Source organism: Ostrea edulis, chromosome 2 (genome assembly GCF_947568905.1).
Source record: "Ostrea edulis chromosome 2, xbOstEdul1.1, whole genome shotgun sequence".
NCBI classification, from domain to species: Eukaryota; Metazoa; Mollusca; class Bivalvia; order Ostreida; family Ostreidae; genus Ostrea; species Ostrea edulis.
The window spans coordinates 42,880,961-42,898,068 of NC_079165.1; the positions used below are offsets into that span (position 1 = coordinate 42,880,961).

At 36.3% G+C, this 17,108-nt stretch overlaps 1 protein-coding gene across 3 annotated transcripts in view; it reads left to right on the forward strand.

The window, feature by feature from the left end:
- Positions 1-1,263: 1,263 nt before the first annotated feature.
- The window catches only part of LOC125667070 (uncharacterized), a 17,516-nt gene continuing 1,671 nt past the window's right edge, over positions 1,264-17,108 (forward strand). Inside the window, exons 1-9 of one of the 3 annotated variants that reach the window (XM_056154077.1) lie at positions 1,264-1,319; positions 9,845-10,045; positions 11,473-11,714; positions 13,243-13,399; positions 13,626-13,830; positions 13,936-14,087; positions 16,323-16,442; positions 16,626-16,772; positions 17,007-17,108. The exon at positions 17,007-17,108 is cut by the window's right edge and continues 1,671 nt beyond it. In XM_056154077.1, coding sequence (XP_056010052.1) covers positions 9,872-10,045; positions 11,473-11,714; positions 13,243-13,399; positions 13,626-13,830; positions 13,936-14,087; positions 16,323-16,442; positions 16,626-16,772; positions 17,007-17,108 — 1,299 coding nt within the window. In that variant the 5' untranslated portion in view covers positions 1,264-1,319; positions 9,845-9,871. The other 2 variants (XM_056154078.1, XM_056154076.1) reach the window with 2 other exon arrangements.

Here is a 17,108-nt window from a genome sequence, read left to right on the forward strand (position 1 = left end):
AATCTGGTACCTGTTAAGAGGGAGAGTGCTTTATAATCTGGTACCTGTTACAGGGAGGTTGCCTTATAAGTTGGTATCAGTTTTCAAACAACAAATATGTAAAAGTCTTGATATCCTCTATGGAAAATAACATTTCAAGTTGATTTAAAGTGTACACATTGTTAATTGTAATTAAGCGTATTTCATATCAATGTGCTGTCACAACATTCCGTGAAATTATGAATACTACGACGTTCTAATGGTGTATCAAGATTTTAAAATATTCTGCCCGAAATTTGTACATCAATGATTTAGAAATATCAGTCTAATACTTTGGGGAGGGTGTGATGCTAATACATCCATTATAACACACGGTACCTAATATGCATTAAAAAAAATATATATGTTTATGCATAGAATTACCATTTTTCTCAATTCACTGCAACAGTGTATCATTCTTGTTAACAATGTAGATTATTAATATATGTCAGGGTTTTTTGATACTTGCTTATGTAATATATGTCTCTTGATTTAGACGCGGGTTGTGTCGAAAATCTGAGTTTTAAATAATCAACAGTGTTGTGCTTCTCATTTTTAGAACCGATTGATTTGAATATGATTGAAAGTATTCATGTTTCCTACGTAATTGATAATAAATATACATGTGTTTGCCAACCACAATGGAGCTCCAACATGACCTATTTTACCTAATATTGGTCTATCAAGAAATAAGTATAAAAGAATTGACACACGACGATTATTCGTACGAATCATTGTGAATTATAAATTGGCACGAGGGATAACTCGTACCTACATAAGATGAGATAACTCGTGGTCGTCACCCTGTAAGCGGTACCAGATAGCCTCGACCCAATGACACACACACACACACACACAGAGAGAGAGAGAGAGAGAGAGAGAGAGAGAGAGAGAGAGAGGGTGAATGTAGAATGTGTGTCAGCTACCCTTAGGAATACAACCATTATTCAAACACTATGACCACAGAAACTCTACAGAGGTCCCTGAGACAGGTCCTGTGTATATCAAAACTATAAAAAAGCACGGACAGGTAGATTTCTACCATGTTCTGTCTGGATCACCTCTGTCTCTGTGTATTTCTTTGAGTGCCATGGGATATAGCAATTAACACCTTGGTAGACCCTGGCCACTCCATGTAAATAACATGTTTAGATTAGGCTCCGCCTACATTTTCACCAACCGTACGGTCATGAGATGGGTCTTTAACTATATACCGGAAACTTTTACGTTGACCGTAAGTGATTTTCAATTTACATGAGTTAGAAGCCTACTTTCGCTTTGATCGGAACAAATTCGAGTTGAGGATTGTTTATGAAATATTTCACCATAGAATTTGTTAAAGTATGCCAAAAATTTCAATTGAATGTGCATCATAGTTTTTCCACAACTTGTGTAATTAGTTAAAAAATGTTAATAAGATCGTTCCTCTCTGTTTTATTTGACTAAAGGTGTTAAGAGTAAGATACTCAGATACTGATATTTATGCGGTAAGTTAGTTATGCATGCAGAATGATAAATCCCTGCCCAACATCCAGTTTTATGACAATTTTGATTTGATGAATGCATGCATAGTAGACTGTACCGATGTAGAATAGCCTAGAGAAGTGGACAGCCATAGTCTACATCCTGGATTACAATTGTGTGTGTGTGTCTATTTAGTTCTAAACTGCATATTCATTGAAGGCAATCATTTTATCATACCTGAGTAAATGATAAATATTTTTAGATTTTGTTTTAAAAACATATCCCATTATTTAGCTTGTGCTGTTTTAACCACTATTTGATCCATTTTCCTATACCCCCCCCCCCCCCCCCCCCCCTAACAGAAGAACTCCCATGTGTTTAGAAATAAAAGTATATCACCAAAGGCATGTGCAAATTATCATTACTAACATGAACAATACATATAAGTAACAGTATCTTGTATCCTGATTCATAAGTATCTTACATCGAATTACAAAGGACTGGTAGGGACTAAGGGTTCGATTACCTGCTTGAATGATTAATATTAAGACTTAAATACAATTTGGTCAGCGAAGTATCACATTTGGTCTGAATTTAGGTCACAATGTTACTAAGGTATAACAATGGATTGACAACTAAATTTTTCTCTGTGTCGGTGCATATGTTTGTAGCAGTTAGCTGAGTTCGATCGCCGGTGGCTGGATAGCTCAGCTGGTAGAGCACCTGACTAGAGATTCAGGGGGCTGGGTTTGAATCCCAGTCTAGTCCGTTGCGTTTTCTCCCTTCCTATTACATTTGGTGCCGTTGACTACCCCTAGACTTGCAGGTGAAAGTACTGCCAGAGGCAAAATAATCTGGGTTGTGTGTCTTTGAGGGCAAAGACAATTTAAGGAGGGAGGAATGTAGCAGTCAGCCAGGTTCAATCGCCGGAGGCCAGATAGCTCAGTTGGTGGAGCACCTGTCTGGAGATTTGGGGGGTCCGGGTTCAAATCCCGGTCTGATCTGTCGCATTTTCTCCCTTCCTGTTACATGTTTATAAATATTCAGCTAAAACACTATCAGGATGGAAATGATCACTAATTTGATATGGAAGTAGGCGTTTTGTTTGTTTTGATAGAGACAGTTTGAAGAATAATATAATTGTAAAGTAGACACTTTCAGCTTTCCAAAACAGTATAACACTAAGGTATCCATTGTACAAATGAGTAAAAATAGAACATTGGTAACCCTATGATTTTATGCTCTAATAATCAAATATGGGTCATGTGTACTCATGTCAGATTAGAAAATTACGTCATATAGGGGAATAAACCCATATCACAGAATTTGCTAGATAAGAATTTTTTTTCTTCAAATTGACACAATATTCACTATTTTAGATATCAGATTATAGAATAGCAAATACAGAGCCATTATGAAACTGTTGATGAAAGAAAACAAATTGTTTACAGGCATAAAATTGGTTAATTTTCAAAATAAATCATTGTGTTTATAAGGCCACTTGAAACATTTTTACCATGGAAACACAACATTCTGAGAGTTACAAAAATGCATGTGTTTAAGATATATTAACATTTGTTTTTGGAAAAAATATTTCAACAATTATATGTTATATAAAATATGTCAACAATTATATGTTATATAAAATATGTCAACAATTATATGTTATATAAAATCTGTTGCAAGTGACATGAATGTAGTTATTGCACAATTAATATAAATATCATGTTGCAACAAAAAAAAAAATTCTCACAACTTCGGAACAACATTTTGTAAAACTTTAGATGTTCCAGTCACTGTGGGTTTTCCTTCACTGATTTTAGAAGATATTAAGACACATGGCAATCCATCTTCCCCATCTCTTTCATAGCTCATCAGTTTTAGGTGAGATTGTGCAAGACCTGACTCAGCAATATTCTCCACTAGACTTGTCTTTGTTATGCCCTTGCCGATCAGCACATGTAAATGTTAGTTTACATGTATGTTATATGGAAAGAGAAGTAACTCTTGTAATGGATACTTTATCTCCCCCTAAGGGAGCTCTTCATATTGTTTATCTCCCCCTAAGGGAGCTCTTCATATTGGAAGTTAGATAGAGTGTTTTAAGGGATACTGAATAAAGCATGGTCTAACAATGGTAGCAGAGTGTGGTTGAAAGGAAATTAGTGTATCATAGTGTCAAAAACAGTGTAAGGAAGTGTGACATTTAAGAACTATTCAGTAAGAATTCAGTGAATGTGAAAAAGTGCAAAACTTCGTGGACTAAGAAAATAAGAATGTCAACAAAAATCAACCCCCCCTCTTATGACCCCAAAGTGAAAACTTATGAATTGTACAAGCAAGAATTGTTAGCATGGAAAGAGGTCACAGAGTTAGATAAGAAGAAACAGGGAGTTGCTATAGCCTTGTCCCTTCCTGAAAATGATGAGTCCAGGATACGAGAAAAAGTGTTTGATCAGCTGAACTTGGAGGATCTTAAGGAAGAAACAGGTTTGAATACCTTGATTGAATTTTTGGACAAACATTTAGCGAAAGATGACTTAGCAGATAGCTTAGAGAAATTTGAAGATTTTGAAGACTTTAAAAGGTCTGATGGACAGTCTATTAATGAATACATATCCATTTTTGATGCCAAATACAGAAAAATCGAAAAGAAAAACATGAAGTTACCCTCTGAGATTTTAGCCTTCAAGTTACTCAGAAGATCACTGATAAGCAAAGAGGAAAGAATGATTGTATTAACTGGAATGAATTTTGAGAATAAAGAAACTCTTTATGAAGAAGCTAAGAAATCCCTGAAAAAATTCAAAGGTGAAACTTGTGGAAACGCACCCACTACATCAGTATCCATTAAACTTGAACCGGCATTCCTGGCAGAGAATGAGGAAGCACTGATGGCAGCTGGATATGCGAGAATGCCAATGAAGGGTAACAAATTTAACAGAGGAGCTGGAAGAAATGAGCAGACGCGGGGGAGAGGATTTCATAGTGGCCAAAGTAGAGGTTCATACCGTCAGCAAGGTGGGCAATCGCGTATAGGCAGTTCAGGCATTAAAAAGAGCATGAATCCATCAGGACCAGATGGAAATGTATTGACATGCAAATCTTGTGGGTCATTTAGACATATGATGGCAGCTTGTCCTCACAGTTGGGAAAACATGGCGAAAGTAAACACATGTTCAGCTGAAGAAGAAGAATTTGTGCTGTTTACAGGAAACCAACCAAAAGAGATAAGGCACTTGGGGATGGATGCCAGGAACTATGCAGTTCTAGAAAGTGCCTGCAGCAGTACAGTGTGTGGAAGTACATGGATCAACACGTACATCAATTCGCTTGATGAACTAGACAAGAATAGGATTAAGAAAATGGAGGGCAGAAGAATCTTCAAGTTTGGAGGGGGAACTCGTCTTAAATCTGAGGGAGAATATGCAATTCCAGCTCATATAGCCGGGAAAGATGTTACGATAACAACTGATGTTGTTAATTCAGACATTCCATTACTGTTGTCAAGAACAGCTATGAAAACTGCTGGTGTGAAGCTGAACTTAGAAGATGACACAGCAGAGATCCTAGGAAAAACAATGAACCTTAATTTGACCTCTTCTGGACATTATTGTGTTCCCATAGATAAGGCAGAAATGATACCAGTTGAGGAAGTTTGCTCAGTCAGGATCGATGAGATAGACCCTAAGAAAAGGTATTTAACTCTTCTAAAACTGCACCGACAATTTGCCCACCCACCAAAGAAACGACTGGTATCACTTTTGAAGGATGCAGGAGCTTGGCGAGACAACTTCGGCCAGGATATTGAAAATATTGAGCAGAAGTGTGATGTATGTAAGACCTATGCTAGAACACCATCACGGCCTGTTGTTTCATTTCCAATGGCATCCCACTTTAATGAAAAGGTGGCTATGGACCTGAAGTACTGGAGAGGAAAGTGGATTTTGCACATGATTGACATGTGGTCCAGATATACAGTGTCTGTTTTTATCCAGAGGAAAAAGGCAACTGATGTCATCGATAAAATCATGTCTCATTGGATAGGAATATTTGGTGTCATGGAGGCAATTATGACAGATAATGGAGGGGAGTTCAACTCGGAAGAAACTCGAGAAGTGGCATCCATATTGAATGTAAAGGTGCATACATCTGCAGGTGAAAGTCCATTTCAAAATGGATTGTGTGAAAGAGTGCACTCTGTAACTGACATGATGTTGACAAAACTAGAGCATGACTACAGGGATGTGAGTGAGCAGAGTCTGTTATGCTGGGCAAACATGGCAAGGAATGTATTGCAGATGTGGAATGGTTTTAGTAGTCACCAGCTTGTGTTTGGGTGGAATCCCAACCTCCCCAACATCATGACAGACAAATTGCCAGCACTTGAGGGTTGTACATTGAGTGAGACATTTGCTAAACACCTTAATTTGTTGCACAGCACCAGACGAGCTTATATAGAGGCAGAAGCTGATGAAAGAATTAGGCGAGCATTGTTGAACAAAGTGAGAGCAGCTGAACAATTTTATGAAAATGGAGATATGGTATACTACAAACGTGAGGGCAGAGATAGATGGCTTGGACCAGGTAAAGTTGTGTTTCAAGATGGCAAGGTTGTTTTTATATGTCATGGTGGAATTTTTCTCCGAGTGTCGCCCAATAGACTACAAAAACTATCAGAAAATTGTATACAAACAGAAGAGAAAGTTACAGATTCTGAAAATATTGAGAAGACACAACAACCAAGAAAAGCAAAGAGTGCAGTCTCTGAATACCTGATGGAAAGCAAAATAAATCACAGTCCAGTTTCACTAATTCAAAGCAATATTGCACTGAAAGCACATGACAGCATTCAATACAAGGTGGGTTCAGAAGATGATAACTGGATAAAAGCTACAGTCCTTGGCAGAGCAGGTAAAGCAACAGGAAATAACAGAAATTGGTATAATGTGCAAGATTTTGAGAGCAAAGAAGAAAAAAGCATAGACCTGGGCAGACTCTCTTGGGAAAGAATCAACCAAAATGATGAAAGTGTGCATTCTACAACATATGAAAATACAAGTTGTGACAATATAGCCCTAGCGAAACAAAATGAACTAGAAAAACTCAAAACCTTTGACACGTACACTGAAGTTGAAGATGAAGGGCAGAATAGATTATCAACAAGATGGGTCATCACTTCAAAGGAAGGACAAGTAAGAGCAAGACTTGTTGCACGTGGATTTGAGGAAGAATTTTGTATCCCTAGAGACAGTCCTACAGTCGGAAAAGGTGGTCTCAAGATATTTTTGACAATAACAGCAAGTAAATTATGGGATGTCAAAACCACAGACATAAAATCAGCCTTCTTGCAAGGAAAAACACTTGACAGAGATGTTTATCTTCAACCTCCAAAGGAAAGCATCACACCTGCTGGAACAATATGGAAGCTGAAACACTGCTTATATGGACTAAAAGATGGTGCAAGACAGTTTTATTTGAGCGTCAAAGAAGAACTTGATAAACTTGGTTTTGAGCAATGCAGTGTGGACCCAGCTCTATTCTGTTATAGAAAAGACAGGAAGCTTCATGGGATTATCTGCTCTCGTGTTGATGATTTTCTCCATGCTGGGGATGAAGTTTTTGAGAGACAGATTTGCAAGTTTCGAGAGAGATTTTCTTCAGGAAAAGTAGCTGAATGCAAATTTCAGTACATTGGCTTCTATGTAAAGCAAGAACAAGAGGGGATAGTATTGGATCACACCAATTACATGGAAAAATTACAAAGTTTAGAGATTGACCCTCAGAGAGCAATTCAGAGGAAATGTCAGCTGAGTGGTGAAGAACAGACAGCATACAGACATATTATAGGACAGATCAACTGGGCAGTGCAGGGATCAAGACCAGACCTTGCATTCGAAATGATAGACATGAGTACTAAGCTGAGAACTGCAACTGTAGCAGATTTAACCAGGCTCCGGGATCATGAAACTGTCTTAAAGTTAAGTCAAAATTTTGACTTTAAATTAAGATTTGAACTTAGCTAAGATTGCTGACTTAAATGGATCACAAAACGAACTTAAGCAAATCTTAACTAAGATTGTCTTAACTTAAGTCTAAGTCTAGAATCTTAAATTGCTATAGCAACAAGGAACTCTTTTGCGTAGAGGTAACAAAAAGATATAAAAAAAAATAAATGACTTAAACAACATAGTCAGTGTCTAAAACGTCTAGTTTATGATCACTAATGCTGACGCAGGCACATACATGTACCAACACCCCACCCCCCCCCCCCCCCCCTTTATTAAAAAGAAACTTATTTTCGTTATTACATACATGTGCATACAAATTTTGATGTATTGACCCCGTCGCCTCCGTCTTTCTAAAAGTAGTAATGAATGAAAGTAGAAATGTAAGAGTAACTGAAGCGATAATTTTATTAAATTCAATGCCTTTATTTATTTTGTCGACTGTGTGCGTACATGTAGCAAAGAAGGATAACTCTAATTAATTTCAAATTCGGGCTCGGACTGCACATTATTCGTGTGCAAATGCAGACTGCAAGTAATGATTGTTTTCTTCTTCCACATATTGTCAACAAACTCAGTCAGGTAAATACATGTACTTTTGTAGTCGTAACTTTTTAGTGAAACGGTCGTATGTGTACGTGCTACTTTCACATTTACATCTACTTTACGAACTACGATCAAGCAGTGAAACGGACAATCGGGCGATCAATCCTGCGATATTTTGATCACATAAGAAGTCATATTTATGCCTACATATTTGAAAACGCCCGCTCTCAATTTTTCTAGGCTAGCGATGTTACTTTTCGATTACATGGATTTGACTTTTTTTTTCCTGTAAACAAACTTTATGTCAATACTCTGCTTATAGAAAAACAATTTTTTTTTCATTATATGATTTTCAACGTCAAGATCCTGTTTTCGATCTACCGACAGTCTATTGTTTCTTAAATAAATGATTTGTCCGCTTCATGGTAGGGACAGACATCTTCAACGACGAACATCACGTTAATTTTCTCTTACTCGCCTCAAAAATGCAACCAGCACGGCCATTTTGAACGAACTTAGCGATAGTCTTAGAAAGTTAAGACAGCTCCAAGGCAGTCTTAAAATTTAAGACAAAATACCAATCTTAAGCCTAAGTGATTTGTTTGTGATCCACTTTAAGACCAGTCTTAAGATTTAAGTGCAACTTTATTGATTTAAGACAATCTTAAAGTTTAAGACAGTTTCATGATCCCGGAGCCTGAGCAGCAAAAACCATTAACAGGCTTAAAGACTTCAAAAGTGTTTTGAAATTCCCAACATTAGACCTCACCTCGTTGAAGATTATGACGTTTACTGATGCATCTCTAGGAAATCTTAATGAAGGAGTAGGAAGTACCCAAGGAGTCATAATCTGGATTATGGACAAACAAGGAAAATGCTGCCCCCTTTTCTGGCAGGCTAAAAAGATACGAAGAGTCGTCCGCTCCACTCTAGCTGCAGAGGCGCTTAGCCTACAGGAAGGACTGGAGGCAAGTTTTTACTATCGACACGTTGGAGGAAATTTTAGGACTCCACAGAAAATCCGTCGATATTTATGCATTTGTGGACAATAAAAGTGTCATAGATTCTGTGCATTCTACTAAACTTGTGGAAGACAAGAGACTTCGAATTGATATTGCAGCTTTGGCAGAATCAGTCGCGCAAGGGGAAGTACGGAAAATTCAGTGGTGCTCTGGACAAAAACAGTTGGCAAACTGCTTAACAAAGGCAGGGGCAGATGGTTTGTGTGTCTTGGAGATTCTACAAAGAGGACAAATGTCGGACTTTGTACTTTAAAGTGACAATGTTACTGTTAATTCTAAAACTAGACAAACTTTAATTCTGAACTTTTATTTCGTTTTGGTTAGGTTCAAATAAGCCTTAAGAAAAGGAAAGTATAATTAATGTTAGTTTACATGTATGTTATATGGAAAGAGAAGTAACTCTTGTAATGGATACTTTATCTCCCCCTAAGGGAGCTCTTCATATTGTTTATCTCCCCCTAAGGGAGCTCTTCATATTGGAAGTTAGATAGAGTGTTTTAAGGGATACTGAATAAAGCATGGTCTAACAGTAAAGACCCCAGCCATGTTCTTGGATTTCTCAGTATTGAAAATCTCCTGTTGAAAATGACTATCACTCCTATATGAGTGCTTCACAATATCTGAGTCACTAAAGTTTGCATCCGAAATAATTCTGTCTAACAATTCAGACCATTAATATGACACCTGGCTGACCGAATTGTCTTTTGTAATTTGCTGTAATGGTTCTTTGTTTTCGACAGTCTCTTTAAACTCTCTATATTATATCAAATTATTGATATTTACTTTAGTTCCCACACTCAGTACTCAAAAGAGATGTTCCCAGCAGTATGTCAGAAGTTTGTCCATGCTATGGGACCAGAGACAATGGTGCCTCCAAACAGCATGGACGCCGCTCAGGACCTAGACCTCATGAAGATAGTGCTCAGGAAAATCAAGAGAAACTATCTCTTCTGGGAAAAAGTGAAGCACACAGTCCTTGATTTTAATGTAATTGATTTAATTAGTGAATATGTACTATGTAATATTATAGAAATAGAAATATGTTTATTCACCAATTACGGGCCCATAGGGGGCATGTAAAGTTTAACTAGTATTATCATACATTATGATTGTTTATTTATTTTCTCCTGAAAAGCTAGTGTAATTTTTTGGGGGGATTTTATGCATGGGCTTGACCAAATATTAAGTAAGGTAACAATTTTGCCCAAAATATTTGTAGTCTAACTCAGATCATGATGAAATTTCATTATCTGATAGTCAGACAGATTAGATCTTAATACAGTATACTCAGTTTACTGCAGATACTAGGGATTTGACATCACAGAATTGTTGAAAAATCACACTCTGGCCATATTTCATTTTAAAATTTTGAATTGTTTAATTTGATACCATTTTTATGCCCCGAGATCAAAGATCGGGGACATATTGTTTTTGTCCTGTCTGTCACTCTGTCTGAAACTTTAACCTTGCCAATAACGTTTGAACAGTAAGTGCTAGAGCTTTGATATTTCACATGAGTATTCCTTGTGACAAGACCTTTCCGTGGGTACCAACATTTTTTACCCTGTGACCTTGACCTTGGAGTTTGACATACTTTTTGAAAACTTTAATCTTGCTAATAACGTTTGAACAGTAAACGCTAGAGCATTGATATTCAAATGAGTATTCCTTGTGATAAGACCTTTCTGTTGTTACTAAAAATTTTGACTTTGGCATTTGACCTACTTTAAAAAAAATTGACATTGATCATAACTTTAAAATGGTAAATATTAGAGCTTGCATATTGCGCATGAGCATTTCTTGTGACAAGATCTTTCTACTGGTACCAAGATATTTGCCTTTGTGACCTTGGCCATCTTTGGAATTGGCCATTATCGGTGGCATTTGTGTTTCACAAAGACATCTTGTTCAAGATTAATATATGAACTTGCGAAACAATAAAACTCCAAAATTAACATGTGATACGAGCCATATTGTGTCCAGTCATTTCAAAATCTGGATTCTTATAATACTCCCCTTACAGAACCCTTAAAGGGGCATTAGCTGTGAAAGCGATGACAACCAATTTTCCCCTCAAAATCTCTCAATGGCATAGGAATATATATCAAGGACTAATAAGAACATTTATTTTGTACAAAAACAAGAGAAACCTATGTTAGATAACCGCTTTTAGTGTAAAGAAATATATAAGGAAGAACAAGACAATTTTCATTTAATCACCAAAATCAAATATTCATGTGCCTGTTTTGAGGTTAAAAAGTGTTTGAAATAATTAAATACTGGTGTTATTAATACAGAAATGGACAAACATAAAACAAACATGATTTGTATTCTCGGCACATGGTATATGTAAAGGATTGGAGTATGTGTATTGTTCAGCAGCCTGTAAACACTTGTTTCTTGTTCGTTTTCAGCTTCAATCACTATTACTGAACAGTCATGCTGTTCTGAGTGTGCCAATTACATCCAAAAAGTTCTGTGAGTTTAATCCAGAAAGTAAATATTCTCTGGATGGGAGGTTGGGAATCCAGATGATGAGAGAGTTGATGGATGCTTCATTATCTGCATCAGATTCTGTTACAATTTCCTCCAAACTTGGAACCATAGAAGAGAAAGGTTTAGATTCGGATGCATTGCTTCAAACACTTCAGAGCAGGTATCTCAGCATTGTAGTTGTGAGATTGTTTTCAGCTAAACATTTTGTACATTGATTGTATTATTACCTTAATACTAATACTGTGTTTTGTATGGCTTGTTGATACTTTTTTATTGTGCTAGCTAGGAGCTAGATGTAGCGACCATTTTGGATCTAGTAGGTAACCCAGAAACGCCTCTCACTTTTGTTAACCTCATGCATTAACATAATGAAACTATTACATTCCTCAATCATGCTCCATTTGAAATGGTTTTAACTGTGTCCAATCAAAAACATATAAAGTCAAATCAAAACTTACATTTTCTCAAACTGGGTATTGGAAAAATTTTAAAAATACCATTTCTCTTTCATTGATATGCATGATTTTTTTTTCTTGATCAGAATTGTGATTTTGATAATCTTCTTAAAAAGGGGAAAGGAAAGCTTGGCTTAGAATTACATTGTAGATATGCAGGATCCTTGTAATGGGATCTGAGTGAGAGGACCAAAGGATACGAATTGCAGGATTTTTGTGGAATTGAATACTGTTTTAGCTCACCTGAACTTCCACTATCTTGTCTGTACCTTTGTCTGTAAACATTACACATTTTTTACTTCTCTAAGACCAATTTCAACCAAATTTGGCTCAGAGCACCCAAGGGTAATGGGGATTCAAAATTGTTCGAATGAAAGGTTATGCCCCTTTTATAGCAGAAATGCTGCTTTTGTGTGTCATCTATCATTTGAATGCAAGTTAGGTTTTCTCAACACCATATTCATCCTATTCAGTACCCCTACCCTTATAAGTGCCCAGGGGACTTTATTTTACTCTTAAGAGACCCCCATTTAAACACAGAATGACTTACCTTATATCAATAATACTTACTATATTTTTGTGTATTTACTATGTTGTTAATATATCAATGAATAAATCCTGAGTGGATTATATTGTTGTATAGGAAAGTGTAACAGTGACTCATGTAAAATTTGATATCTATATAAACATTTCTCAAAGTCAAAATTTCACTGGAAATATTTCAATTTTCTCAGAGCCTGGACGCTCAATAGGATGAATATGGATATTGTATTTTGACTGACAATTATGCATTTAAACACATGAGAAATTGCATTACTTTAGTTTTTCCTTTCATAAGAATTATCAAATGATCCATAACTATGTAAAGAGTTTTCATCTTTCAGGTTTTTGGGTTATATTGATTATCTGCAGACTCAATTTCTTTCTATATAAACTGATACATATACTCTCTATTCTATCATTTATATTCATAAGTATTATCATTTCTATAATCTGTACCCTTTTCAATATAGAATTATGTAATGTAATTGGTCTCTTGTTAGATAGTGGTGCTCAAATCAGGAGTTCAACCCTGGTACATGTACTTCCCCATATGTTTAGATAAATTGAAAGAAAATGTTATAGAATAAGAATTAAAATTAATGTCAATGGTTTAACAAAATATAATGATTATCAATAGATAGTTATTACAATCTACGGCAGTGTTTAGACATCATTGAAATCATCTTTCAGGAGGCTAGATATGAACCATCCTATTGTGAAGCAAGTTTTAGGCAGCACAAAGCAGTCTGTTAGTCTGTGTATTGTCAAGGATTTATATGTAGTCCAAAAGGATGCAGAAATAAAGAGAGTTCGTACCGTGGATGAGGAAATGGATGTTAAAGAAAAGGTATCTTCTCTTTAAAATACCTCGATTTGATAGACTTCAAACAGCACCAAAATCTGGTGTCAATATTCCATATGAGTTCATTAAGTTGGTGTATTGCTGATTAAGTATTTACAGATGTTTGTGAGAATTTAGTACACTGTATTGAAAAAGTTGCATTTGTGAAGATATTTACACTTTACAGTATTCATCATGAAATCCTTTATTTATGCCATTTTTTTGTGTTTAGGTAAAGGTTATCCCGGGTGATGTGGATGAGAAGGCTCACTATGATAAAACGGGAGACATTGTGGTCCCTGCAGGGACCCCTATGGCCTACAAAGTCTGGGAACTCCAAGTCAGAGCCAGAGATGGAAGCATTACTCCCATGGCTCTACCCAAGGGCAGAGGAGGATTCTTAGGAAACCCCGTGGCAGACTACGCTGACAGCATCGGTAAGAAACTTCTGTGTGATCTATATGTATCAAGTTTTGTTGTTTTTGTCGAATAGTATACTGTATATTTAGCATAACTTGGGCTGTTTTTTTTTTTATGAACAGACCCAGAGAAACCAGCAGACAGTAGGAATGAAATGGTGGCAGATACCTTAAAACCTTTGGTTACTATTGATGAAACTGAGAGGCAGAATTTGATAGCTGCTTTCAAGACAATCATGAGAAATCAAGCTGAAATCACAAGGCTGGAAAACTTGGTATGACCTTAATTGTTACAATGCAGGTAGGAAAGTTATGAATGCAAACATAAAGGTAGACTTATTTTGCAATGTTTTTCACTGATTATAGAAATGAAAACTTGATGTTGTCTTACACTAACTACAGCAGAGTAATTGAGAAGTAGAAATTTGAACATAATCATCTAATACTGTCAGTGTGGTTTTGGCATTACTCATTCAACACCAATTTTCACAATGTTTACATTTAAGTAAGATCACAAAACAGGGTGATCAAAGAAGTACAGGTAAGAGTGAAGGGGAACAGTCCACATTCCAGTGATATTGTACTTAGTTCTTTCCAGACCAGGTGGCGCATCAAGCGGTGACACTCTCTCTTCAAACCAATCCGTCTCTTGGTACTATCTTGACCTCATTCCTGCTTCTCCATCCTACTTTCCTTGATTTTGCTTCTATTATCCTTCTCCAGACTGCTTTTTGTCTTTCTCGTGCCCATTTCCTTTCTGGTGTCCACCCTACCGCCGACCCACAGTCATTGTCGCCTTCCCTCTGTAACACGTGTCCTTGGTAGTATACTGTGGTCTGTGAAAGGTTGTGTGATGATGTTACTGTCTGTGTGCTTGATCCTCTCACTTTCTGTTCTCACAGCTGGCTAGCAAGGGGAGCAAAATGTAAACTTACCTCGGCCAGTACATAGACTCTCTACAGCAAGTCCTTTACATTGTCTCCTCATGGAAGCAGATGAACACTGGGCACCATTTGGCCCCAGTTTGACTTTGCAAGGGCAAATGGTTGGTCGGGGTTGCCATAAATCCCCTTAAGAGAAGGAAAACTCTGATTCCAAAGCCGGGCAGATGGAACTTGTGAATGTACGTGGGAACACGGCCATCTTAGAGATGGAGACCCCTACAGAAAACCGTTTGTCCTCAAGGTTGGGGGTTACATGTATGTCTGGGTTACACCTAATTCACAGAAAAAAATGTTGTTACAGAAACCAACGACACTCAAAAAATTATATTGTTTTATTGTAAAACAACAAAATTTGATGCCCATTAAAACAGATGAAGCCACATTGTGATAATTTTTATCAACTATGATGTCATAAACAGATGGAATATCCCAAATTTTCTCAAAACCATTTGATTTAAACAATATTTTATTCACAAATAGTGAATTGGATTGGACAGCAGACACAGCCTATTTTAGCCCTCCCCCTACATGAAGGTCATAATGAATAAACACATGTAGATATATTTTGTAAAGAAGATAAAATACATGTATATAGCAACAAAAAAAGAGAAGAAATTCAAAACTATATAATTATGTATATACTAATAAAAATAATTATGAAATGAGAGGAAAAAAACAGAAAAAGTGAAAGATATAGAAAATACTGGTTTGGAAACATGAAAGTGAATTAGAAAGCTATCAGATGCACATCTTAAATTGAAAGCATTTATGATTAGAAAAATATATAAAGCACATTTGCCAAAGTAAACGGATGTACATGTATGTTTGATTGGAGCATTTTGATTGATTTTTTTCTTTATTTTGGGTGACAGCTGTGATCACTTTTGAGAAATTTCAATGTTTGTATTTGCCTGTTTGATGACTGATATCAAATTTTTAGAGCAGATGAATGGTAGAACCATACCTTCTTTGTAAAACAATCTTAATTCTCACTACAATTTCTTCACTAGAAAATTTGTTTTTGTGTGCTGTTGTTCAATATAAAATTGTTATCAGTGTTAATAGGATTATTGCCTTTGTTATACTTTTACCAATTAAGTTACTGTTCTTGTTTTAAGTACCAAATGAGCTGCTTCCTTGGTTAGAGGTACTGTTGAGTTTGAGGTAATGCCCTTGTTATAAGTACTGATCAAGTTTGGGTTATTGCCCTTGCTACAAGTACTGATTGAGTTTGAGTTATTGCCCTTGTTATAAGTACTGATTGAGTTACTTTCATTTTCATCAGTAAAACTTTAGTGGACGTCCTTGTTATAAGTACCGAGGGGTTTAACTGCCGTGTTATAAGTACTACATGTAATTGAGTTCCTGCATGCCCTTGTTATAAGTAATGATTAAGATACTGCTTTTATTATAAGTACTGCATGATTGAGATTTCATGGGTATGCGGATCTACATTTTCATGCGAGTCTGCAGTGTTATAAGTCTGCGTATTTGTGCCCATGTGTATGTATCATCAGTACAATTGTATTTACTCTGTGATCTGATGAGAGTTTCTGTTTTCTTTAGCTGAGTGAAGTAGAAGCAGGGGAGTTTAAGGAAGTCTCCTTTTCAGAATGGATGAAAAGTAGTTCCTCTGAAGAAAATGTCTACAAGACAATTCTAACATCAAGTGGATTTGTATTCAAGGTTAGGTGAATATAAATCTCAAAGCATATAGCTTTTATGAAAGTTTTTTTTAATCAGTGTATTGTAACTAAATTTTGTGACATTGATTTTGTCTTGATCGATATTGGTAATGGCTCCTGTATTGTGTGTTTTGACCTCTATATTGGTAATGGCTCCTGTATTGTGTGTTTTGACCTCTTTCAGGGTGACATTCTCCAGTATCCTCAACCAGCCAGCAGCATTCTTATTGCTTGTGGTTACATCTTTGGGGCATTGGAGGAATTTGACAAGCAAGAACTACTGCAACTTACCTCATGTGAAAGAGAGGCTGGAATAGCCCTTGTTGAAGTTGTAAGTAGTCTTTGTCATATTGTGTAAGGAAAAATAACATGAGTGTGTCTTGCAAAATGTAGCCATATTTTCACTGGTCTATTATGTTCATTATTCTCAATCATTTTTCAATGCTGCATGAATTCAGACCCGTTTTGCAGTTCTTTTTCTTTCTTTTATTTACTTATTTGAGAAATACTGTTCAATGAAATCATAAATCTATAGATTAAATTAATACAGAACTCGATATTTTAGTGCTCCCAGGCAATAGATGGAGAAAGTGTGATATTGCTACCAGATTTAGCTAAAGTTTTGGGAAGAGGATCAACTGGTAGAAACCTTGTGGAATCCTTAGGA